Source organism: Balaenoptera acutorostrata, chromosome 19 (assembly GCF_949987535.1).
Source record: "Balaenoptera acutorostrata chromosome 19, mBalAcu1.1, whole genome shotgun sequence".
Taxonomy (NCBI): Eukaryota; Metazoa; Chordata; class Mammalia; order Artiodactyla; family Balaenopteridae; genus Balaenoptera; species Balaenoptera acutorostrata.
This window is the reverse complement of record NC_080082.1, coordinates 17,637,294-17,662,655: the sequence shown is the minus strand read 5'-3', so window position 1 is coordinate 17,662,655 and position 25,362 is coordinate 17,637,294. Positions and strand designations below refer to the sequence as shown.

The 25,362-nt window shown below is 36.6% G+C and overlaps 1 protein-coding gene across 8 annotated transcripts in view; it reads left to right on the top strand.

The window, feature by feature from the left end:
- The window catches only part of NFAT5 (nuclear factor of activated T cells 5), a 190,433-nt gene extending 167,080 nt beyond the window's left edge, over window positions 1-23,353 (top strand). For 6 of the 8 annotated variants that reach the window (XM_057533772.1, XM_057533770.1, XM_057533768.1 and 3 more), the window contains 5 exons: window positions 3,378-3,461; window positions 11,294-11,442; window positions 12,257-14,759; window positions 15,418-15,661; window positions 16,111-23,353. In XM_057533772.1, the coding sequence (XP_057389755.1) occupies window positions 3,378-3,461; window positions 11,294-11,442; window positions 12,257-14,759; window positions 15,418-15,653 (2,972 nt within the window). In that variant the 3' untranslated portion in view covers window positions 15,654-15,661; window positions 16,111-23,353. The remainder of the gene's footprint in view (window positions 1-3,377; window positions 3,462-11,293; window positions 11,443-12,256; window positions 14,760-15,417; window positions 15,662-16,110) is intronic. The other 2 variants (XM_057533771.1, XM_057533769.1) reach the window with 1 other exon arrangement.
- Window positions 23,354-25,362: the final 2,009 nt, after the last annotated feature.

Sequence of the window (25,362 nt, the reverse complement as noted above, 5' to 3'; positions counted from 1 at the left end):
ATGAAATAGTTGATTGTTTTCTTTCTAAGAAGGCCTCAAAAATCCAAGAAAATTTGATTTAAAACTAATGGTAGTTAAAGCATTTTAGTAACTGCTAGTTACTAAATATTAACATTTAGTATTTATGTGAGGAAGAGTTTGCTCATAGGGGGAGAAAAATGGCATACAGTAATTAAAATATTTGTGTGGGAAGGGAAGAAGGAAGTGTGTGTGTGTGGGGGGGGAAATAACCTTAAAGTTTTCGCCATCCTGAAAATACTGAGGTTTTGTTGTTTTTGTTTGGTTTTATGATCAATAATAAAGAACTTCAGGACTTTGAAGTGCTTAGCATCAGCACTATGAATCTTCATTTCTTAGTAATGAATGCTGATTATTAAAAATTTCCCTTTAATAAATTGCCAAATAAAACAGCTTTTAAGAGTTCTGTTTTAAAGCCTACACTAATTGGCTGTATTTGGCCACATTTAGGCAATCACTAACATACGTTTATTCTTTTAAGTATTTCCCCCTTGTACTGTATATATCATAGATAGCACTCGCCCTCAGAAACTCTTAATTGAATAAATATATAATATGCAAATTTTATAGTGAGATTCAATGCTTTAGTTTCTGCCTTTATGATATAGCTAATTAAAGAATCTTCCCACAATTTCACTTTTTTATATTTTATAAAATGTGAGGGCTTCCCTGGTGGCGCAGTGGTTGAGAGTCTGCCTGCCAATGCAGGGGACAGGGGTTCGAGCCCTGGTCTGGGAGGATCCCACATGCCGCGGAGCAACTAGGCCCGTGAGCCACAACTACTGAGCCTGCGCGTCTGGAGTCTGTGCTCCACAACAAGAGAGGCCGCGATAGTGAGAGGCCCGCGCACCGCGATGAAGAGTGGCCCCCGCTTGGCGCAACTAGAGAAAGCCCTCGCACAGAAACGAAGATCCAACACAGCCAAAATAAATAAATAAATAAATAATAATTAAAGGTGCTAATAATTAAAAAAAAAAAAAAAAGACTTTAAAAAAAAATGTGAGCATCTTTTTAGGTGTTCATGTGAGAGAATATGATTTCAGGAAAACTTGGTTATAGAAAATTTGCACTGTCTCATTATGATAAACTAATTGCTTTTGTGATTCATCCAGGGACTGTGGTTAAACATTTGAATAATCAGTGGTGTATAGTAATTGTAACAGCTAGAACAAGGCCCAGCATAATTTTTGTAAGTCAAGAGTAGAAATGGCAACTGCTACACCATTTTGTCTAAATATTTAAAAGTTATAGATAAAAATAACAAATAATTAAATAAAGTATATTCTATCCTCCTAATTTGACCAAAATACCTTCATAATAACCTGGAAGGCCAGATTCGAATTGAGGATTTTCAAACTGCTTGGAGGTCCAAACTGGGATATGACAACATGAAGAAAGAGGAATCCCCAGGCTGGCATCCTTCTTTTCCCTCTCCTGGCTCCATCCTCTACCTGGAGGGCCTTGATGCACTGGCCAGTGCTCGTAAGCTCTGTTCACCCTATAGGCCTAAGATTTCACACATGGTCTATAGAGTAGTGCAGAAAATTTTGGGATCTTGTATACTTGGTACACGGTCTAAAAGTAGGATTGAGGCAGGGGCTCAAGTGTACATAAACTGGCTGGCTCCGCATGCTCTGCCAGACACAAGCCCCTCTAAAGCCTTCTGAGTCTGTACTGCCAAAAATACATTGCACGTACATGCTCTTAGGTACTTACTTTGCAGAGTCGTAAAACCTTTGTTTCATTGCCAGTTAGTCACTGAAACATTGCTTAGCCATTAATTTGTTTTACTTCCATCTATTAAGACACAGAAATCTCCTTAGTTTTTGCAGTGACTCTGCAGTAGTAATTGCTATAAGAAATGGAGGATAAAATATTTATTCATAATTTTTTGTTGCTCTAAAGACAAATGACTAAAACTTGTTTTAAAAGTAGAAATTTTAAAAATTTTCAAAGATTAGTTTCCATCTTTAAATCTGTAATTATTAGAATTAATGTTATGCTTTAAAATTGTCTATGGGGCTTCCCTGGTGGCACAGTGGTTGGGAGTCTGCCTGCCAATGCAGGGGACACGGGTTCGAGCCCTGGTCTGGGAAGATCCTACATGCCGCGGAGCAACTAGGCCCGTGAGCCACAATTACTGAGCCTGCGCATCTGGAGCCTGTGCTCCGCAACAGGAGAGGCCGCGATAGTTAGAGGCCCGCGCACCGCGATGAAGAGTGGCCCCCACTTGCCACAACTGGAGAAAGCCCTCGCACAGAAACGAAGACCCAACACAGCCATAAATAAATAAATAAATTTTTTAAAAAAATTTTTAAAAAATTAAAATAAAAAAAATTAAAAATAAAAAAATATAAAATTGTCTATGGATTTCTTTTCTCATCAATTCTATTGAATTGATAATTTCATTCAATTGATAGTTCATTCAAATTATCATTTGTTGGACCTCACGTGCAGCACAGCATGCTTAGATAAATTTTTTAACTTTATTCTTAGGAGATGTGTACATTTTGTCTCTTTATTCACAGTCAACTATCTCCTTATATTCTCTATAACCATCATTTTGCATTGTCATGTTAAGAATAAATTGAAAATAAGTTGACTCAATTCCCATTTTGAATAAATTAGGGAATAAAATAAATAAATAAAACTAATACAATGAAAAATAGAAATTAACATTTATTTAAATAAAATTATTAAACAGTCATTTTAAGTAAAAACCTGTTTATTTGGAATTTATTTAACTTTACCATTCAGAACTGATCTCTACTCTCACGCTCATTAAATTTAAAGTTTTCATAATAGATGTACTTGATATGTATAGATATAGTAGTGTAGTAATTCTCCATTAATAATAGCAAAGATTATATTTTCCAGGGCTTGCTAAAAAGAATAATCATAATGTTATAGATTTTGTATATTCATCACAGTTTTTAAAAAAATTTAGCTCAATTGACTCTGAATCAGTATTATTTTAAATAAATCATTTATGTAGGTAAATGGTGAATTTTTTTTTCATGCTAGTGTTACAGTATATTTGGTAAGTTTAAAAAATCTCATATCAGTCTTCTACTTATCTCATATCAATATGTGTACTGTTACAAGAAAGATTTTTTGAAGTTGCGGTTGTTTTTATTTTGTTTTAATAAGTAAGCATATGCTTCTGCCCACTGGGAGACTGGTGCATTTTAGAGCGTAGACTGGTGATTATAAAAACTCATCTGAACCTAGAATTTCTGCTAAACAAATAATTTAATAGTGCTTTGTGAGAAGATATTCCAGTTAAAGAATTTTAAGATACACGTTTTGTTAGGATAAGTTTAAATAAATACATTAATCCTTTTTGTTTGTCTTAATAGCAGCAGCTGCTGCTTTGAATGTAAACGTGAAGAAGGAAATATCTAGTCCGGCAAGACCTTGCTCTTTTGAAGAGGCCATGAAAGGTACCAAGTTAATTCTGCTCAAAAATTGTAAATTAGTGATGCTATATATTTTCTCTAGCAAACCTTAGTATTTTATTTTCTCTTGTGTACTCAGAACACTTAGCAGGTTATCTTCCATATTGTAAAATAAATACTTGTTTGACTTTACTGAATGCAGAGATTTGCTTCCCAACTTGATATTTCCCTTCATTTACCATATAAACAACTTTTTTTTTTTAACATATGTTGGAGTAGAGGAGTTTTTGTTTTGTTTTGTTTTTTATTCCCTAATATTAAAAATCTTAAAAGTATATATAGAGTACAATAATGTATATAAAATAGCTTTATAAAGCTTCTTGCTGCCAATAAGAGTAGTACTTGACATTGAGACTAAAGAGACCAAAATAGGAACTATTGGCATTTGAAAAAGTTGCTTTAGGTTCTTTAGGTACCATTCTTTCTTCTGACACCATTATTTCCAAACAGAAAATGAAGATATCTTCAGGATGTTATAATGTGTTTCTCAATTATGATGCTTTTGTGCCATTACATATGAAGATGTCAATTGCATAATGGCCATTGATTTATTCCGTAATTCTAGCTTTTACTTATATTTTTCTGCCATGAAATTCATATGAGTTAAATTTTAAAATTTTGTATACTTATATTTTTAAGGGGCATAATATGCTTAATACGTTTTATCAAATACAGTGGATTTTTTTTTCCTATTGTCATAGTAAAATTCAGCATTCATATATATATTCAGTTCAGTATAGCTTGCCATTATAATTTCTATCAACAGTTCCAAAATAGATTAATTAGGAATTATGCACAAGTAAGTGCATAATTATCTGATTTAACTACAGGAAAATTTACAAGTCTCTGCTAGGGATAACCATGGCTAATGTTTCTCAAACATATATTAAATGCTAGGCAGCATTCCACATTCTTTACCAGCATTATCTCATTTAATCTGCCAAAGTCTATGAGGTAGGAAATTTATGATTGTCATTTCACAGATGGGGAAATCAAGATTCCATAGAGGAATTTAAAAAGACAGGTCGAGCTTTAGTGTATAAGGTAACATCTAAGCAATAATAATTCAAACGATGTTTATTAGATGAATAGTACCATAATTAATCAATCATTAGAGAAAGTCAGGGACATTTGTGGTCTGTCCTTTGCCAACTTTGATGTGTTCCTGCTTTTCTCCAAAAATTCCTTCATGCTTCTTTCATAGAGTATCAGGCTGGTGGGACACTAATGTAATCCAGTGTGAAATTTCTCATAGTGAAGGTTAAAAGGTTTTAAATGCTATGTTTAATTTTTGGTAATAAAATGATTTAGTCATTTGATCAAAATCTTACAAGCCTAAAAAATGGGTAAGAAACACACATACACATATTATTTTTCACAATTCAGACCTTCTTATTTTGACAATTTTATCAACTGAAATCATGTAAAATAATTTTATGAAGATATAAAATTAAATTGAATACTAAACTATCTTATCAGTTAAAATTTTTCATTTGTCATTTTTAAATACAGTATCATTAATTGGAGATTCCTGATCAGTTAAACCAACAATAACTTTCAACTAGGAATTTCCCTTGACAAATAGCTTATTTTTGTGATTCCTTGAAATCAGAGCTTTGGTATAATGCCCAGGTGCCCTCTGAGAGATTTAATTAGGTATGCTTTAATGATGAAGACTGAGCAACATAAATGACTTTTAAATTTGTGTTATGGCATAATCCTCCACATAACAGTCTTTAAAATAGCCATCAATTACAGTAAGATTTAGAACTTGATACACAAATATGACATTATGGCCAGACATTGAAAGCTTTCGCTCTGCAACAAGTTTCTCATTCCTTGGGGAGGGTTTGCAGGGGGAGGTGGAGAGTAAGGGGGATAACTGCACAACTGCTCAGTGAGATATTAAGGCTAGTGGTAAAGCATCATGATTCATTTTTCAGTTTTACCCAACTGTGTATATATTAACACAAAAGTAATACAGATTAAATAAGATAAAGTGTACAGTGTAAACTATTGTTAACAGCTTCCAGAAAGTTTTCTATATCTATATACGTACAGGAAGATGTAAGTGAAAATTCTAGATCGATCATTCAAAAACTCTGTGATGCAGGTTTAGGACCCAGGGATAGAGTATTGATGTGCAGTCTCTCAGTTTTAGCTTTGTAAAGAGTGGTTAATTGGATGAATGTGAAAAAATAGTTGCCAGCATATGTTTTTCTCTAACTGGTTGCAGTTATGTGAAAAGTTTTAGGAGCTTGTAGGAATCATAGAGATAATATAGTTCAATCTCATTTTACAGATAAATAAACCAAAATTTAGAGAAGTTAAGTGATTTGCTCAAGGTCACACAGCTAATAACTGACAGAGGTTGCAACTTAGATTTCCCCCAAAACTCTATATTCTTTTTACTCTATTATTTCCATCCCTTATAAATCTTAATTCATATTTTAACCAAATGTATTTGTATATGACCTAAGTGCTGCTTGATGACAACAAACTTAGCAAAGATTGTTCTAAGTTTCCAAAATTGTTATTATTTGGCATGGATGGAAGGAGAACACTCTTTAAAAAATTATTTGGCATAAACTATCTATAACAGTATTCTTCATAAATTCAAATTGATATTGGGATGGTTAAATGTGTCTGTCTAATTTACTTTCTGGGGAATTCCCTGGTGGTCCAGTGGTTAGGACTCCACGCTTTCACTGCCGTGGGGCCGGGTTTGATTCGCTGGTCAGGGAACTAAGATCTCGCAGGCCATGCAGCATGGCCAAAATAAAAAATAATAATTTACTTTCTGGATTTTTTGAATTGGCTTAAAACTTCTCCCCCAACTTCTAGGTAGTACAGACTTTACTTGTTTGTATGTTTTTCCTCCTTCACTAAAATGTAACCTCCAGGTAGTAGGGCTTCATCCATCTTATTCATCACTGGATCTGCATAACCTAGAACAGTGCCTGGAACTTTGTAAGGGCTCAATAAATACATAGTGAAAATGTAGGAAGAAAAGATACTAAAAGCCATTTAGTATTATTTGCAAGTCTGTTAAGATACAGTTGTGGGTTCTGAGACAAGATAGTGTAGACTTAGCCCAGGCGGTGGTGTAAAGGTGACGGGACATCTGGATTCCTCAGTTTCCTTCTTTCTCCATTCCTGGATTGGAGGAAACACCTGAACATGTGGAATCCCAATGCTGGGCAGCCAGGACCAAATCCATACCCCTTAACATCGGGTACCCTGGAGGTTGCAATCCTGCCCATCCACCACCTGCCAACCCTACCTTTCCTCCAGGCCCCTTTCCCACTCCCCCAGGATCACCCCAGGGGAATCCAGCTTTTCCCCCTGGTGGACCCTGTCATCCTGTGCCACAACCACGTATCCAGGATGCCAACCCTCAGGTTCTTACCCCCCTGCATACCCACCACCTGCCCTTGGCATGCATCCTGTGAATCCTTTGGCTCCTGGCATGGTAGGACCAGGAGTGGTGATCGACAAGAAGATGCAGAAGGAAATGAAGAAAGCTCACAAAAAGAAGCACAAACACCACAAACATGGCAAGCATTTCTCCTCCTCCTCCTCCTCTTCCAGCAGTGATTCTGACTGAATACAGGGCCTGGACCCTTCCCTCAAGTCCCTCCGGTTGTGCTCTCCCGTCAAGCTTCAGGTGCCATCTTGTACTGGGGGAAATTAGCCCTTGAGTCTCTCCCCTCCCCACCCGTGCAGTCTGAGCCTCACTCTGCTTTTCAACCCTAACTGGCTAGGGAAAATGGGAAAAGAATTGCCATGGGCTAGCAAAGGCCGTATTCTCACTACTTGGATAGAACTTTTAGCTGATGAGTTTTACAAGAGTTTTACTTTTTGAAGATGGTGAAATTTGAGCAAAATGCTGAAGACAAGTCTAAGATCCGTAAAATGTGATTTTTTACTTCTTTTTGTAATACTTTTGATTGGGGAGATGCTGTGGAAATTTAATTATGGAAAACAAAAAACAAGAAAACAACCTGTACCTTTCTTGTAATTGTGGCATGCTTGGGTGATTTAGTGGCAAATAAACATTTCCCAGCAGGCCTTTTATTGATTGCACTTACTGCAAGGCTGCTGGGAAGTGGAGCCCATTTGGCTGATGAGCTCTGACTGCCATTTTGGAAACTAATCTCTACTCCTTAGCTCAGTATGCTCTCTCAGGTCCTCCTCTCATCTCCAACTCTCAGTCCGAATAGAGCTGTTTCTCCTGAGTGGGTGGTGGAGATAGTATAGACTCACTTTTCCCTGTTCCTCCTTTCTAAATCTATCTTAATACCTTGGAAATATTCAGCAGTATAAAAGGACTTTGAAATATAGAAAGAAGGAATAGGACTGGCTGAAGACCTTAGAACTTACAGAACAACAGCAAGTGAGTGACCTGGTTTTCTTTTTATCTCCCATTTATCTAAATTGGGCAGCAGTTGCAACTCAGAACTGGCAACAGGCATAGACAAAATAATAAATCCATAAATAAGCATGAAAAGCCTGTTCTCTTTGGCCAAAAGATCAGGAAAGGGAAAGCCCAGTAGAGACTTAGTGGGATGACTCGTACCAAGTGAAAGCAGCTGACCCATTAGCAGTGTTTGGGGGCCAACCCATCCCCTACCCAAACCTGCAATAGCAACAGCAGAATTTGGAAGGGTTAGCCTGCCCTATTCCCCACATCCGCCAACTAGTAATGGACCTGATCTGCCAACAGTGGAACCAGGAGGCCCAAAACACAGAACTCATATGTGCCAGCAGCAGCAGGTCAGTATGTCTGCAAGAGTGGCAAGGGCAGAACCCAGGGGGCCAACCCATCCTCCATCCCACAGCAGGCAGCAGCACACAGGCCCCCTCCACCTGCACTGGTGGTACCAGTAGGCCCTGTGTGTCTCTATCCTTCCCCCAACAGTGGAGAGAGACCTAGACCTGGCACCACCTGGCCCTCCACCAGGGCCATAGTAAGATCCAGACCAAGTGTCTCCCAACCCTCCATCCAATGGCAGAAGGCAATCCAGGGGCAGAAGGTAAACTAGACCAGGGTCTCCCAAACCTCTACCCAGTGGCAGAGAGCTATGCAGCCCAGACCCCACAGTTCTTGACCTTGTACCCAGTGGCAAAAGACAGCCCATGTAGTTGCTTCCCTTCCCCAACAGCACCAACAGTGATATAATGGGAACCCCATTAGTACCAGGAGACCAGAGAACATACCAGGAGAAAGGTTTTCCCTCCTGCAGGTCCAGCACCCCTCACCCCCACCTAGTGACACCAGGCAGCCCAGGGAAGCACCTTCCACTCCTGCAGGCAGCACCAGCAGGATTCCAGCTGGAGCTCATGCAAAGCTAACACAACAAACAGACTAGAATAGGGCTCAGAAAACTAAATTATCATTGGCCATACAAAGACTTTGTGCATATGGCCATAGAAAGACTTGTATCTTTGAGTGAGCATTAGACAAAAAGTCCTTTCCTTGTTTGTCTACGCTAGTAGACATACCTATTTGTGAGTAGTCTCCTTAGGAGAAGTAAAAGACTCCTGCTCAACTTATTCCACCTATTCTCACTTTCCAGAAGAAGAAAAATCACACTAATAAGAATTATTCTCTGGGAATTCCTTGGCTGTCCAGTGGTTAGGACTTGGGCTTTCATTGCCGTGGGCCGGGGTTTGATCTCTGGTCAGGGAACTAAGATCCCACAAGCCGTGCAGTGAGGTCGAGAGAGGGGGGGGGGGCGGGGGGGGGGAGGGAAGAGGGGAGGGGAGGGGGAGAGAGGGGGAGGGAAAGGGGGACAGAGAGAGAGGGAGGGGGAGGGAGAGGGAGAGAATTATTCCCTAAATAAATTTGGGGCAAATATGCATATAGATCTGTTAAGCAGTAACTGTGTAGGTGATGCATTTGTTTGTCAATGGATATTTATATGCAGTTTCTAATTGAAATGTAATATAAACTTGTTTTTAGATACTGAAAATTTTTAGGCCAGAAATACTATTAATGAAAATATGTAACACTGTAACTAAATTGACTACGATAAAGGAAAAGTAAAATTCATTCATTCATTTCTTCATTCAACAAATATTTATTGATTACCTACTATGCATCAGTCAACAACAACAAAATCTCTGCCTTCATGGAACTCACATTCTAATAGAATTCAAAAGCAAGAATAGCAGTTGATATTACAGGATCAACGTAAGACAACACTAATGGTCTTTCAAATTGTCTTGTGGGGTGGGCCTGAATTACTTTTAAATGCCTGCCCTGTGCATGATCTGAAGCTTTGTCTCAGACAGAATTGGATTGTGAGTTGAATCATATTGGTATTGATAGTATCTAGGTGAAAATAGGTCCAGAGAACTCATGAGTAAATAATTCATTTCTTAGAGTAATAAAGCATAGAATATCGAAAGTTAAATGGGCACTTTTCCCTCCCCCAGTATAATCAATTTCCATAGGAATTGTTTCTAGCCAGCTGGCTGTGAGACAAGTTGAATAAAGACTAGAAGGTTTCAAATATTTTGAAATCAAAATATTTACAAAGATAACTATCCTGCTCATATACCATATTCCATTTTAAAACCCTCTTTGTAGCCAGGATTTCTTCTCAGTATCAAATTAAGAAATCTATGTATAAAAATATCAAATCACTATGTTGTATACCTAAGGCTAATATAATATTGTATGTTAATTATAATTCAATAGAAAAAGAAGTTTAACAGCTGAGCCTTCTGGGGAATCTATATTTCTTTACACAGGGTCTCAAAGTAGTGGTAAACTTTTAGATCAGAATTTGGCTATGTGTTCAATTTAGAAGACTGCCATTAGTGATTATCAGTATGCTCCACTAAGTGCCAATGGCAGGCTTCAATAGACAAAAAAGAAGAAAGAGAATCAAGGGGGAAAAATAGTTATAATGAAGTGGTAGAACTTACCTATCTGCTATGTATTGCCTTTCCTTGGTTGTTAATCTATAACTACTTCTGAAAATGGAAGTAGATGGAAGTAGAAAAATACTTGCTGGTTTTGCTTTGGAAATTTAATTGGTAAACCTAAAATAGGACTTAAAATTTTTTCTTTTCAGAAGTTTAAGTACTATCTAAAAGAGAAATGTGTTCATGTGTCAACTTGGCAAATTCAAGTTTTCTAAGACATTAATTTAGAAAAGTGAAATCTGTTTGGTTAATTGGTGGCATCTTTTAATGAGAAGCTTGAGTTTTGTTGAGGAAAGAAATGTTCAGACAATTCTATGGCCTTTAAAAAGTTTGGCTTTATACTGCCAGGCAGCCAGATAGTAAGAGGAGAACATAACAGTTGTAATTGAGTAGCTTGAACCTCTTGGAGATTTCCAAGCTGTATCCTATAATATATGATGGTCATGTTAAGCAGTGTATTAATTCAGGGCACCTTGGAAGGGTGCTGGGGAGTATCACTTGATAACTGAAATGCTCAGTTGTTGATATTTAACTCACAGTCTCAGGCTCTTACCAGGAGTCCTCAGGGCACTGCTACTTAAAAAGAGGGAAGGCAGAGAATTCCCTGGTGGTCCAGTGGTTAGGACTCCGTGCTCTCACTGCCAAGGGGCCTGGGTTCAATCCCTGGTCAGGGAACTAAGATCCCACATGCCGCGCAGCATGACCAAGAAAGAAAAAAAAAGAGGGCACATTTTGATACACCAGTTTTGTATCTCATGCTACCATCATAGCATCAAAAAATAGACGTTTAAATCATGACTAATGTCAACACACAGTAGAATGAAATAGTTGATGATTTCAGTGATTTTAAACGTTTCTTTCTTTTTTTGATGTGTGTGCAGCAATGAAAACTGCTGGATGTAACTTAGATAAGGTAAATATTCTTCCTAATGCTCTGATCACTCCACTCATATCAAGCAGTGTGATTAAGAGTGAAGATGTTACTCCAATGGAAGTAACAGCAGAGAAAAGATCTTCCCCTATTTTTAAGGTGAGCTGCATTGACTAGTGCCCCACATGTTAACCTCAAATATAAAAATTGCTATATTTTGAGTAGTTTGATTTCTTTTCCCCATATTTATGCTTTTTACTTCTCCTATTTCTTTTATATCTGTTTCTCTTCGGATTCACTTAATGAATTTTGCTTTGCAGAGTAATGATTTTTATATTCAAATAAAATAGCCTGCAAAGCAACTTCCAATGTACATTTTTTTTAACATCTTTATTGGAGTATAATTGCTTTACAATGGTGTGTTAGTTTCTGCTGTATCACAAAGTGAATCAGCTATACACCAATATACATTTTTGACAAGGGAGGAATTAATACATTAGCTAGACCTTTGTGATGTGTGGTATTAATGAAAGTACTGGTTTTAGCATTTTCAAAACTACAGACATTTTATTTCCTTTTCTCCACCAGTCTTTTCTATAACTCCTTTTCCATTTTTCCTTTGTTCCCCCCTCCCAATAATGTTACCAGTGATCCACAAATGGAGATATTTTTAAATTGGCTATTAATTCATGAGCCGTAGAATTACTGTGTTCTTACTCTCCAGCAGCTGATTATTCTTCTACTTCTACTTGTTTGACTATCTTTGCTTATAATACTTATTTAAAAATCCCGATGACAGTAAGACATAATGTTATCACTGAGAATCACAGTCTTACACCTGTTTTCCAAATAATAATATAGAGGGGAAAATTGGCCCTGCATATGTTTTTATAATAATAATAATTTTTGAAGTATCATATGAGCTCATTTAATATTTATATGTACATGTTATTTGGCGATTTTTATTTTTTAGACTACAAAGACAGTTGGATCCACTCAACAAACATTAGAAAATATCTCCAACATAGCAGGAAATGGGTCTTTTTCATCATCATCATCATCTTCCCACTTACCTTCTGAAAACGAAAAGCAACAACAGATTCAGCCCAAGGCATACAACCCAGAGACCCTGACAACTATCCAAACACAGGACATTTCACAGCCTGGTACCTTTCCAGCAGTTTCTGCTTCTAGTCAGCTGCCCAACAGTGATGCACTACTGCAGCAGGCTACACAGTTTCAGACAAGAGAAACTCAGTCTAGAGAGGTATTACAGTCAGATGGTACAGTGGTTAATTTGTCACACCTGACTGAGGCATCACAGCAACAGCAGCAGTCACCACTACAAGAACAAGCACAGACTTTACAGCAGCAGATTTCATCAAATATTTTCCCATCACCAAATAGTGTGAGTCAGCAGCTACAGAATACAATTCAACAGCTGCAGGCAGGAAGTTTTACAGGCAGTACTACTAGTGGCAGCAATGGAAATGTTGACTTGGTCCAACAAGTTTTAGAGGCACAACAACAGTTATCTTCAGTTTTATTTTCTGCTCCAGATGGTAATGAGAATGTTCAAGAACAGCTTAGTGCAGACATTTTTCAACAAGTCAGTCAAATTCAAAATAGCGTAAGCCCTGGAATGTTTTCCTCAACAGAGCCAGCAGTCCATACCAGACCAGATAATTTAATAGCTGGAAGAGCTGAAAGTGTTCACCCACAGAATGAAAACACATTATCTAATCAACAACAGCAACAACAGCAACAGCAAGTGATGGAATCATCAGCTGCAATGGTGATAGAGATGCAACAGAGTATCTGCCAGGCAGCTGCCCAGATTCAGTCAGAGCTATTTCCTTCAACTGCTTCAGCAAATGGAAACCTTCAGCAGTCTCCAGTTTACCAGCAGACTTCTCATATGATGAGTGCGTTATCAGCCAATGAGGACATGCAAATGCAATGTGAATTGTTTTCTTCTCCTCCTGCAGTTTCTGGAAATGAAACTGCTACAACCACCACACAGCAGGTTGCAACTCCTGGCACTACCATGTTTCAGACATCAAGTTCAGCAGATGGAGAAGAAACTGGAGCACAAGCAAAACAGATTCAGAACAGTGTCTTTCAGACCATGGTCCAAATGCAACATAGTGGGGACAGTCAACCTCAAGTTAACCTTTTTTCATCTACGAAAAGTATGATAAGCGTTCAAAATAATGGTACCCAGCAGCAAGGTAATGGTTTATTCCAGCAAGGTAATGAGATGATGTCACTCCAATCAGGGAATTTTTTGCAGCAGTCTTCTCATTCACAGGCTCAACTCTTTCATCCTCAGAATCCTATTGCTGATGCTCAGAACCTTTCCCAGGAAACTCAAGGTTCTATTTTTCATAGTCCAAGTCCTATTGTCCACAGTCAGACTTCTACAACCTCCTCTGAACAAATGCAGCCTCCAATGTTTCACTCTCAAAATACCATGGCTGTGCTACAGGGATCTTCTGTTCCTCAAGACCAGCAGTCAGCCAACATATTTCTTTCCCAGAGTCCAATGAATAATCTTCAAACTAACACAGTAGCCCAAGAAGAACAGATTTCATTTTTTGCAGCTCAGAATTCAATTTCTCCACTTCAGTCAACATCAAACACTGAGCAGCAAGCTGCATTCCAACAGCAGGCTCCAATATCACACATCCAGACCCCTATGCTTTCCCAAGAACAGGCACAACCCTCCCAGCAAGGTCTATTTCAGCCTCAGGTTTCCCTGGGCTCCCTTCCTCCTAATCCAATGCCTCAAAACCAACAAGGAACAATCTTCCAGTCACAGCACTCAATGGTTGCCATCCAGAGTAACTCTGCATCCCAGGAGCAGCAGCAGCAGCAGCAGCAGCAACAGCAGCAACAGCAGCAGCAACAGCAGAGCATTTTATTCAGCAATCAGAATGCCATGGCTCCAATGGCATCTCAGAAGCCGCCACCACCAAACATGATATTCAACCCAAGTCAAAATCCAATGGCTAATCAAGAGCAGCAGAACCAGTCAATTTTTCATCAACAAAATAATATGGCCCCAATGAATCAAGAACAGCAGCCCATGCAATTTCAGAACCAGCCCACAGTTTCCTCACTTCAGAACCCAGGTCCTACCCAGTCCGAATCATCACAGACCTCCTTGTTCCATAGCTCTCCTCAGATTCAGTTGGTCCAAGGGTCACCCAGTTCTCAAGAGCAGCAAGTAACACTCTTCCTTTCTCCAGCATCCATGTCTGCATTGCAGAACAGTATAAACCAACAAGACATGCAACAGTCTCCCCTTTATTCCCCTCAGAACAACATGCCTGGAATCCAAGGAGCCACATCTTCACCTCAGCCACAGGCTACTTTATTTCACAACACTACAGGAGGCACAATGAACCAACTACAAAATTCTCCTGGCTCTTCTCAGCAGACTTCAGGAATGTTCTTATTTGGCATTCAAAATAGTAAGAAACTCTTTCTAATTTCTCATTTCTTAAATGTTATTGGTCGAAATGGTCACATTATTATTACTAGAAGAAAGCACAACATAGTGGTTTTAAGAGCACAGATGGTAGTTAGACAGAATTGAGTTCAAATCCCAGCTATACCACTTACAGACTGAGACCTTAGACAGGATATTTGACCTGCATGAGCCTCAATTTCCACATCTAAAGTGGTGGTAATATTACATACTTGAAAAGGATATTGGAAGGATTAAATGTGGTAACATATATAAATGTATGTGTTTGCCATTTTAAGATATAAACTTGAAAGGAAAATGAAGTAAGAATGACAGAAAATTTTTCAGCCAATTAAAGTAAGTAGTTTCCAGTGAGGTAGAAAACCATGTTTCTTTAAATGTTTATATAGCAAGGAAATTATATAGGACTTATGGTGATAACTAAGCATTGTTGTATTTTTATACTGCTTAGAGGAAACCTAGGATGAATTCTACTACTGTTCAATGAAAACCTTTTTGGAGGCTGTCAGGTGCCTCGCTTTTAACTCTATAATGAGCAAACACAGTAATGAATTTACCCCAGCCACTAATAAATACCTTCTTATGAATCTTAACAGAAAATAACTAATCAGGTAGCTTCTCTATTTTAAATATCTCTGCAGACTGTAGTCAGCTTTTAACTTCTGGACCAGCTACATTGCCAGATCAGTTGATGGCCATAAGTCAGCCAGGCCAACCACAAAATGAGGGCCAGCCACCTGTGACGACACTTCTTTCTCAGCAAATGCCAGAGAATTCTCCACTGGCATCCTCTATAAACACCAATCAGAACATTGAAAAGATTGATTTGCTTGTTTCATTGCAAAACCAAGGGAACAACTTAACTGGCTCCTTTTAACTGGATATGTGAGTATTGCATTTTGGCTTCTTTCTTATTGAAAAGCATCAATAAATTTTATTATTCTTAGCAGATTTGAGTTAAGTAATAACACTGTTAGGACTCTGATCTTTTAAAATATGGCTTTCTCACAAGATGGTACTTTTTTACCCTAAATAAATTACTCTGAATGATAGCTTAGATCATATTGTTAATACTGGGCATTCCTTCTGGCTCTAAGCTTCTTTTCCTTGGAATGACAGAACATCTGATGAATGTACTATATATCAGATATAATTATGTCTCATATCTCTATTCCTCAGGAAATAAATATTGAATCTGAAAAGTCTGACAGTATAAATATGATAAAGTATCATTTGTAGTACTTTAATATACTTTGGGATCATTCAGGGCTACGGGAACTTTGTAAAGGCTTTCCCTCCCTATTGAGTTATATTAAACTTCTTCTTTCTTTTAGAAATTCCATGAAGAAAATCCTGATTTCAAGATACCCTGAGATCTTGTGATTCCATGAGGATTATTGAACTGTTACTTTAAAAAGAAAACAAAATATGAAAAACTGTGATTGAATAAATGGATGGATTTTACTCTGACTGCAAAAGAGCACACCTATGCTGCCTATTGCAGTGATTAACCACCATTGTTAACATCTTTTTATTTTATATTCCTAATAACAGTGATGACTGAGAATCTATTTGAGTTTCCAGCTGACAGAATTAATTGTTGCTATTTTCCTAGGCATTATTTCTTTAAAAATACAGTTTAAATTGATAAGCTGGATCACTCAGTTATTATTGCTATTAGAAAATAATTCATGTTTCATGTTTACTTTTGTTCTTCATTCAGATTTTCTTTCCTGCATTTAGTCAAGTAGTGGCTTTTGAAAAAGGAAAGTTCAAATCATAACTTAGGCTGTGATTTTTCAATATAAAAAGCACAGCTATTGGCCAAAGTGAAGCAATCTTTATTCAGTTTTTATAGAGAAACTGAAGGGGTAACATTCTGACAGGTAAGCTGTATTAAGAGCTCTACACAGATAAGAGGACTCTTTATCACAGACAACACACTTACAAACTGGGAACAGCTGGAATGCTATTGATTTTATTTTTCAGAGAGTTGTTAATTCTCTGTGTTTCTGTTAAGGGTTTTAGCCATAACTGTGTGTAGAAAAATATAAACATCTTGCTCTATTTAAAAATGAAGGGGATAATATATGGTAAATTATGTTCTGATATCCTCCTACAATAGTTAAAACTGACAGAGTAATTCAAGTCTGTTTTCTTCTTATCCCAGTCTTGAACTGGTATTCCCTTTTTATGTTCAGCGATACTATTCTTCTCCTCTTCTTCACTTTATTTTAGACAATTAGTAATATACTACTAGCTTTGTGATCCTGTAGTAACTTAAATGAAAAGACCACTTTGATCTGGGGTAACCCAGCAACTCCTGCAGCACATGCCGGGGGGTATCCTTTCAGGAATGAAGGGAGCTGACTCCTGAGAAACAAGAAACAATGCATTTTTTTTCCATGAACGGTGCTGTTCTGAAGTCTTCAAATTTTTCCCTCTAATAGGAAACAGTATAAATGTTAATCTGAAAAAAAAAGACAAACTAAAATTTCTTGAAACATCACTTCTCCCTGAGCTGCAGTGAGTGTAACTCACTTGTCACCTCAGTGCTTTACAGTTTGAAGTGGTCACTTATCTGATGGTTCCCACAAGCCTTAGGCTTTACAGGGTCATATCATTGACTTAATATGAAGAATTAATTTGTGTTACATCTATAGAGAGCAAAATAACACACTCCAGAACTTGCAGTTGTAGCATTAGTTATACAGATTTGGGTGTTCTCACCACCCATGGGATGCCTGCTTCTCTCTACAACCTGTTGTCTGGACACATGCTTATGTCTTACTCTCCTTCTGGCATGTAGAAAGCTGTTAATACAGTTTAAGGCCAAATTGTGTGTGGCTTCTATATGTAGATAAGATGTTTTGGCATTCTTGTCCGTTTCATTTATTTTTTAAGTGTACAAAAAATAACCTGTTAATTGTTTGTTGAAGGCTACAATTCTGTTTTTTATTTTTATTTTTTCTATCCAATACATTTAGCTGAACTTTGTGGAATTGTGGTGTTGGTTTTGTTTATACAGTCAGATTTTTCCCCCTTTTTGTGATGGTCTTCCTTGGTTCTTTGTGCTCTTCTTTAATTTGTTTTTTCTCTTTGTTCTCATTTATTCTTCCCTCCACCCCCAACCCTTTCTTTCTCTCTCTGATTGAGAGGCATTGAATTATGTTTTCAGTAGTACAGGCTTCTTGCCGATATGAAGGGAACTTTTCAGAAAGAGACCTACTCTGGGTCATTTAATTTTGAATACAGTTTTCAATCGTTCAAGTTTTGGATGGTTTATATCTAATGTGTGTTTCATTTTTTTGGAAAGCTATATTTTGTATTTAGGAAATGGTATACTATTTTGCTATTTGTACTGAGTGAGTACATTGGCATAAATATAGAAATTTATATATATACATATATATAAACTATTCTTTTTTTGCCACACATTTTTGTGGTAAATTTGTGAGTTTGTCTGATGTTCTACCACAACGTGGCGTCTGATAAAAGTGAGGGGGGGGGGGGTTTGTTATGTCTCTATTGAGTATTTAAGTATCTTTTGAAACAAATGACCTTTTCATCTGTGGCCATTCCATCAGGCGGTTCCTTGATGTGATTAGTGGGCTAAAGGCAGCTCACTGTGTGTTCGCTGGATCTTTCACTCAGCAAAACGTTAGAGTAAGGAAACCCATCCAGGCAGTTGTGTCAAGTGGAGTTTCACAAGAATGAGCCATTCAGTCTTTGCTCACTATATATTTAATATTTTATTATTGTTGTTATTGTTATTATTAATTGGCTTTCTGTATTCTATGCCTTTTATTTATAAAGACACTAAAAAAAACCCCATGTTTGGAATTTTAATAACATTTTCCCCATCTTGTAATATCCAGAGCTACTTTATAAATTCTCTAAACCAAAAGCATTTTCCTCAATATATCTCTCTCTCCCCACCCCATCAGGAAAATTTACCCAGTATAGTTCAGGGTATGAGAAGGACCACACAATCCAGTGCTTCAGTTTTAAAATGTAAAACTCTTAACTGCAGAGGGTTGACTCATGTCAGTAAGTTTATCCACTGGTATAAAAATAAGAAGTAGAAATAAAATGCTGTAAGTTTATTTCTGAGTTTTCTGAATTTTTTCCCAAGAGATTATACAGGAGACTCAGGAAGTCTATTTGTTCATCAAGTTCCAGTTAGAATGTTAACACTGCTGTATGGATAAAGTGGTGGCAAGAAGTCTGGCTTGGGTGCTGACTTCTGTTATTTAGCAAGAAGTTTATCATTGTAAAATGCTGATTGCCAATGCCAAGTCACCAGGGACCAATTTTCTTTTTTATAATATCTAAGTTTAGAACAGAACATACACCTGAACTGTAGTGGTTTGATTGGATGGAGGCAGAAAACCCAATTTTTATTTTCATAAGTTTTGTGGTTATTTGTACAAGGGCTGTGCTAAGATACCATATTCTTATTCAATAATGATGGATTTTTTTTTTTTTACATTGTTAAGTGTTCCTTACCCCTAAAAGGTCAATGTTAAGTATAGCATTCAGAACATACTATTTGGTTACAAAAAGTGTTCGTCTTCTTATTGAAGAGTTAGTGGTCAGTGGTTGATACTTGTGCTAATAATGCAGTTTCAAGATTACTGTTACAAGTTCTATCTACATATAGGAGAGACTCCATGAGCCAACAGAGGCCTTGGAAACAACAATTTATTAAATTTACTTATGGCAGAAGGACCTAAATAAACTATAAACCACATTTTATTCCTTTTTATTGTTACATTCAATTGTTCTTGCTTTTAGCAACTCACATTAATGCTTGGAGCTTACCTGTGTGTCTGCATGAGTGTGCGTGTGTGTGTGTGTGTGTGTGTGTTTTATTCCTTATTGTCATTCCATTATATATCCACACCAACATGGGAGAAAATAATTAGAAGTCATATTTTGCTTCTGAGCTTTATCATGTTACCTTACTCTAATTACAAATAGAGTATCATGTTGTTATCTAACCAATGCAAATCTGTTTTCGCCAGTCTCCCTAGAACAGGTTTTTAAAGGGCTTTGTTTATTATAGAAGCAGTATTAATGAGGGACCTTCCTTCCTTTCTTTTTTTTGTAATACTGTATATGCTGTAGTTGGGAATTTCATTATAGTGCATTTCTTGCCCATCAGAACCTCAGTTAATCTGCCGAGGAAAAATTGTGTCAAAGGGAATGAGAAAATAAGTTATATTTGAGTCCCTCCAGAACTAAGATAATAATTCCTTTTGACCATTTAAGCCATTATAGATGCTTATTTTGGAAAAGTGAAATCTGTTTAGATGCATCAACAATTATAGACCAGAAATTAAATGCTTTAATAATCAAAATCTCAAATTCAGCATGGTTTATAAATATTCACTAGGAGTAATTTGAGAATGTTTCATCTTTCTGGTGAGAATTTCTGTTCTAGTATCTGTTTTCCAGTTGATTTTTTTCTAATTAATTGAAAATTATATGAGACCTTTTAGCTTTACTCTGCTTCATGACCACAGGCTTCATCCCTAACCAAGACAGCCACATTATATCTGCATGCCTTTGGTTATATGGAGAGCCTTAATGAGAGAGAGAGAGACTGTATATAGTTCATCAGCTTTAGAATCTCACAACATGTATTAAAAAAAGGTTTTCTTCTCTGCTTATTTGTGTCACTAGAGCTATATCATGAAGATAATGTTCATACTGTAGTAAATATCAGAATAATACCTAGAATATCATTTGTGAATTGTCCCAGTACTCTAATTACTTCTTTAATCCCCATTTGTTTTCGTGTCGTTCTAGCCTCATTTATTAATAAAATTCTATTTTTACTCCACTTTCTCTTTCAGGAAATTTTTTTAAATTAATATTTTATATCTAGCTTAAATGCTTATGGAAAAGTGCCTTTTTACCATGTTAGTGCCCCTTTCTTGTAATTTCATTTTTCATTGTTGCCAAAAACACATAGCAAATGACTTTAATAGTCTCAACTTTCATTTTTTCTATTTAGTCATTCTTTTCTCCATTCTTGATCACAATAGAAACAACTTCATAACTTTCTAACGCCCTTTGGAATAAGAGGAACAGAAAAGATACATAACTAGAATTGTTTCTTCGAAGGAGGCTAAGTAAAAGATCACAAAATTATACTATTTAGCCTTTATAGAAATTAGCTAAATTTGTCTTCATCTTGACCAACTAATAATAGGTCTTATCTGAATGCTATCGAAAATTTTACTATATGTGAGACTATGTACACAAATGTGGATAGTTACATTTCAGAGAGGAAGTGTTTGAAGCACCTTCTCTGATCTTTATTATAAGATGGGTGAAAATAAATCACTAACACATAGTTTAGGTAAAGCTTAGTAAGGTCAATTTTTCTAACCATACGGAGTCAAATAATTCATTATAGTGTACTTCTTGTCCATCAGAACTTTAGAAATCTGCCTATGAAAAGTAATGTCAAAGGAAATGAAGTTGTATCTGAGTCCCTCCAGAACTAAAATAATTCCTTGCAGCCAAATACAGTTGGATTGACTATCCCTCTGTTTTTTGTTAATTTTGCCTATGTTCCAGCTCCTTACCATAGTGGTGGTGCCTGAAGAAAGAGCCATCAGCAACAAACAGGTCAGGAGAGTAGTAGCTTAGGGATAGAGCTGCTTTCCCCATGTGAGTATTTCCGTGACTGTTAGTGGCACTAAAGACTGCAAACCTTTATGCAATATTCTCAATACCCTAATGATATTATGCACTTTAAACATTCCAAAGAAGTCAGGAATGCTCTATAGTGATGATGCCTTCTTGATGAGTATATCTTAACTGTTTAGAATATTTATGTCCCTTTTTATTTTGGATAGCCAACTTGGTATGTTATGGGAATATTCTCTAAAATGTATAGTAGGACTTAAGACTTTGAAATGTAACTGACTATAAGGGGAAGTTATTACACTTCAGAAAATCATTTTAGAAACATTAAAATGTTCAGCTTTCTAATTATATGTTTGAGAGTTAATTAAAACCAGCCCTCTTCCTATATTTTTTGTTTCATATTAATAGCATTATAGTATATAGTTTTCTACATATATAGGATGTATAAACCAATGGTTCTCAAAGTGTGGTCCTCAGCCCACCAGCCAACATCCGTATCACCTGGGAACTAGTTAAAAATGCAAAATCTTGGGCCTTATCCCAGACATAGTGAATCAGAAACTCTGGAGTGGGACTCAGCAATCTGTTTTTTAACAAGCCCTTCAGGTGATTCTGATACATGCTAAAGTTTGAGAACCACTGGTGTAAACTGTATACAGTAAGATCTAGAAAGGGCTTTTTTTTCCCACTCACACAGACACAGTTATACATTGTTTTTAATGTAAATTCAATTTAACCTGGTTATCTATAATCATTTATTGGCAATGATAATTTATTCTCAGTACTGCCTATAGAAATACAGTATATTTTATGTACATACACAATTAGCCTAGTTATTGATAATTCAGTTAACTTAGTTTGGCATTTTCATACCACTTACTAAAAAGTTTACATTAAATGACTGATTTAAATATATAGGTGCAATGTTCTGTGTTTATTTTAACTATTATGACAGTTAAGTAGCTAATACAATTGACGGGTGCTAAAGTCTCCTGTTTATCCATAAAATGGATACATTGTGGGCAGTGATAATAAAAGCTTTCTTTTCATTGCCTCTTACTTTACCAGCAGACCACAATTTTGGCCCAGCTAGACCAACTCTCAGAACAAAATTATTTGTCATTCCTTATATTTACATTTGTATCTGAGCTATTAAACAACATCGCTAGCCAGATCAACAAAGCACCTTATTTAATTTCTTTTTTTAATAGATAAATCTTCTTTTAAAATAGCTTGCTTTGTATGAGAATTGATGCACTAGAAATATAACTATCCTTGTAACTTATGCTTCAGACAAGATGTTAAACAAGACACTGTATTATTTAATTTGAGCATTTCTCCCTTCCCAGTTATATGCATCCTGTTAAATGTAAACTAACCATAAGATGAGTAGATTTATTCATTCATTTTAATCTCCCTGTATAATTCAATACCTCCATAATTGTTGGTGTTTACAAATCACCAATTAATAAACTCATGTAAGAATAGTGAACATTTCAAAATGAAAATAATTGTATACTCACTTTATGAAAATCACCACTGCTGTCTTTGCTTAAAACTAGCGGTGGAAATACAAGTGGCTTACTCTGCAAACTTTGGTGCTGGAAATACATAGGCAAGCTGTTGGGAGATGCTCTAGCTACATTCCTCCTTTCTTGTTACCCTTCCCCTCTTCCCCACTTTATTGCATACTGTATTTGTATATCCAAAGCATTATACCATACCACAATTCTGTTCAACTCCAACTTGTAATATTTCCTTTAAAGGCTCTGTGTTTAACCGTATCACCCTGTTTTGTTTTTTGTTTTTTCCAGAAGTAACTTGCCTGATTTGAAATAGTTTGTATTATTATTATTATTATTTTAGCTAACGAACCTCAGGACAGCGCGCGCGCACACACACACACACACACACACACACACACACACACACACACACACATCTCAGATGTTTGAGAGTGGCTTTGGAATCAGACTGTGTCCAATAAAGAACTGTCCTGCATGGAAGTGTTTATGACTTTCATAGCGACAAACTGATTCCAGTGATACTGAGCTAATTTCCTTCGATCTAATGAATGTATCTGCTCACCTTGTTCCCTTACACTGAATTGATAAGCTCCAAGTATTTATTACTTTTTTTTGACAATTTTTACGGTTTCATTCATTTCTTTTACTTAGTCTTTTAATGAATATACTACAGTTATGTTATTAACCTGTTCTCAAGTGGTTTAGCTACCATTCTGCCATTTAATTTTTTAATTTAATTTTATTTGCTTGAGCACACTGATCAACCACTGAACTGCCTTCTTCCATTGTCCTGCAATGATGTAAGTAAGGGTTACATTTTTGTGTATATGGCTTTCATAGTTGGGATTTCAGAGCACTGACACCAGATATTTTCAGTTTATTCTCTGAGGGAATTTCATTTGCATCTATGTTTTTAGCTATCTGTGATAACTTGTTAAATATTAAAAAGATATTTTGCTTCTATTGGAACATTTGTATACTTGCAACTATATTTCTGTAAACAGCTGCAGTCAAAAATAAAACATTGAAAGTTTTCATTTTGTAGTAGTTAACTGTCTTTTTTCCTCAGATTTTATGAATGAAGTCATATCCGTGAATGTCAGTTTTGAGCGACATGAGTATGTGATTGAACTTAAAAAATCAGTAGGAAAAGGTATGAAATATAGAAATATTTTTGAATAGTTACATTGTACCAGGCGGTGTACCAAGTGACTTAGTGTAATAGAATTTTTGTTTGTTTTACTTAGTTTAAATGTTTCATGTTTAGTAAAACAATATATACGTGTGGTGACAAATCTTGTATTATGGAGGTACTTTTGATGAAAACCAAGTCTCTCCAGCCCTCAGTCCCACATCCAGAGGCAATCTCTTTTTATTTTTCTGTAAGTAATTTACATCTATATATATCAGAATGTGGTACATATATCACTAGTGGTACCCAAAATGATTTCAGGTGATACATGGGTAAACATTATTTTTAAACATATATATATAAGGTTTGGATGTACATTAGAAAAATATATAATGTGTCTACTTACTAGACTGTGGGGAAATGTGAGTCAAAGACAAATACTAAATAAATACTAATACAGGTGATACATGAATATCATGTATGTGATATGTAAATAACTGAAGCTTCAGAAGCACTGCTTTAAACAGTATGCTTATACCTTCTTATCAAATATAGACAGTGTCTGTTGATTCTGTGAAAGTGACTGAATTTTTTAACACATCCAAATATATATATCTAAATGAATTGTCACTTTAGGAGTTTAAAGTGACAACAATGCTGCCATTGTTCTAAATATGTTTAAAAGTTGTCTTTTGGCATTTATTGACTTCAGCAGCACTGGAAAGGAGTAATAACCAAATGAAATTGGGCTTCCCTGGTGGAGCAGTGGTTAGGAATCCGCCTGCAATGCAGGGGACACGGGTTCGAGCCCTGGTCCGGGAAGATCCCACATGCCGCGGAGCAGCTAAGCCCTCGTGCCACAACTACTGCAGCCCGCGCGCCTAGAGCCCGTGCTCCGCAACAAGAGAAGCCACCGCAACGAGAAGCCTGCGCACCGCAATGAAGAGTAGCCCCCGCTCACCGCAACTAGAGAAAGCTCGTGCATAGCAACGAAGACCCAATGCAGCCAAAAATAAATAAATAAATAAATTTATTTTTTTTAAAAAATAACCAAATGAAATTAAATAAGTATAAATATCAAAAGTACTGGGGTCCAAAAAACAGCGTATGTGGGCAAAAGACTGATCCGAAAATGGGACTGCATATGAGTGGCTGCCGGAAAGGCTGATGCAATCCTGGGTTACATAATTTAAGTTACAGTGTGCAGAACGAGGGAGATAGCTGTCCTGCTTTACTCCAAGCTGGTAAGAGTCCTGCTGTATTAT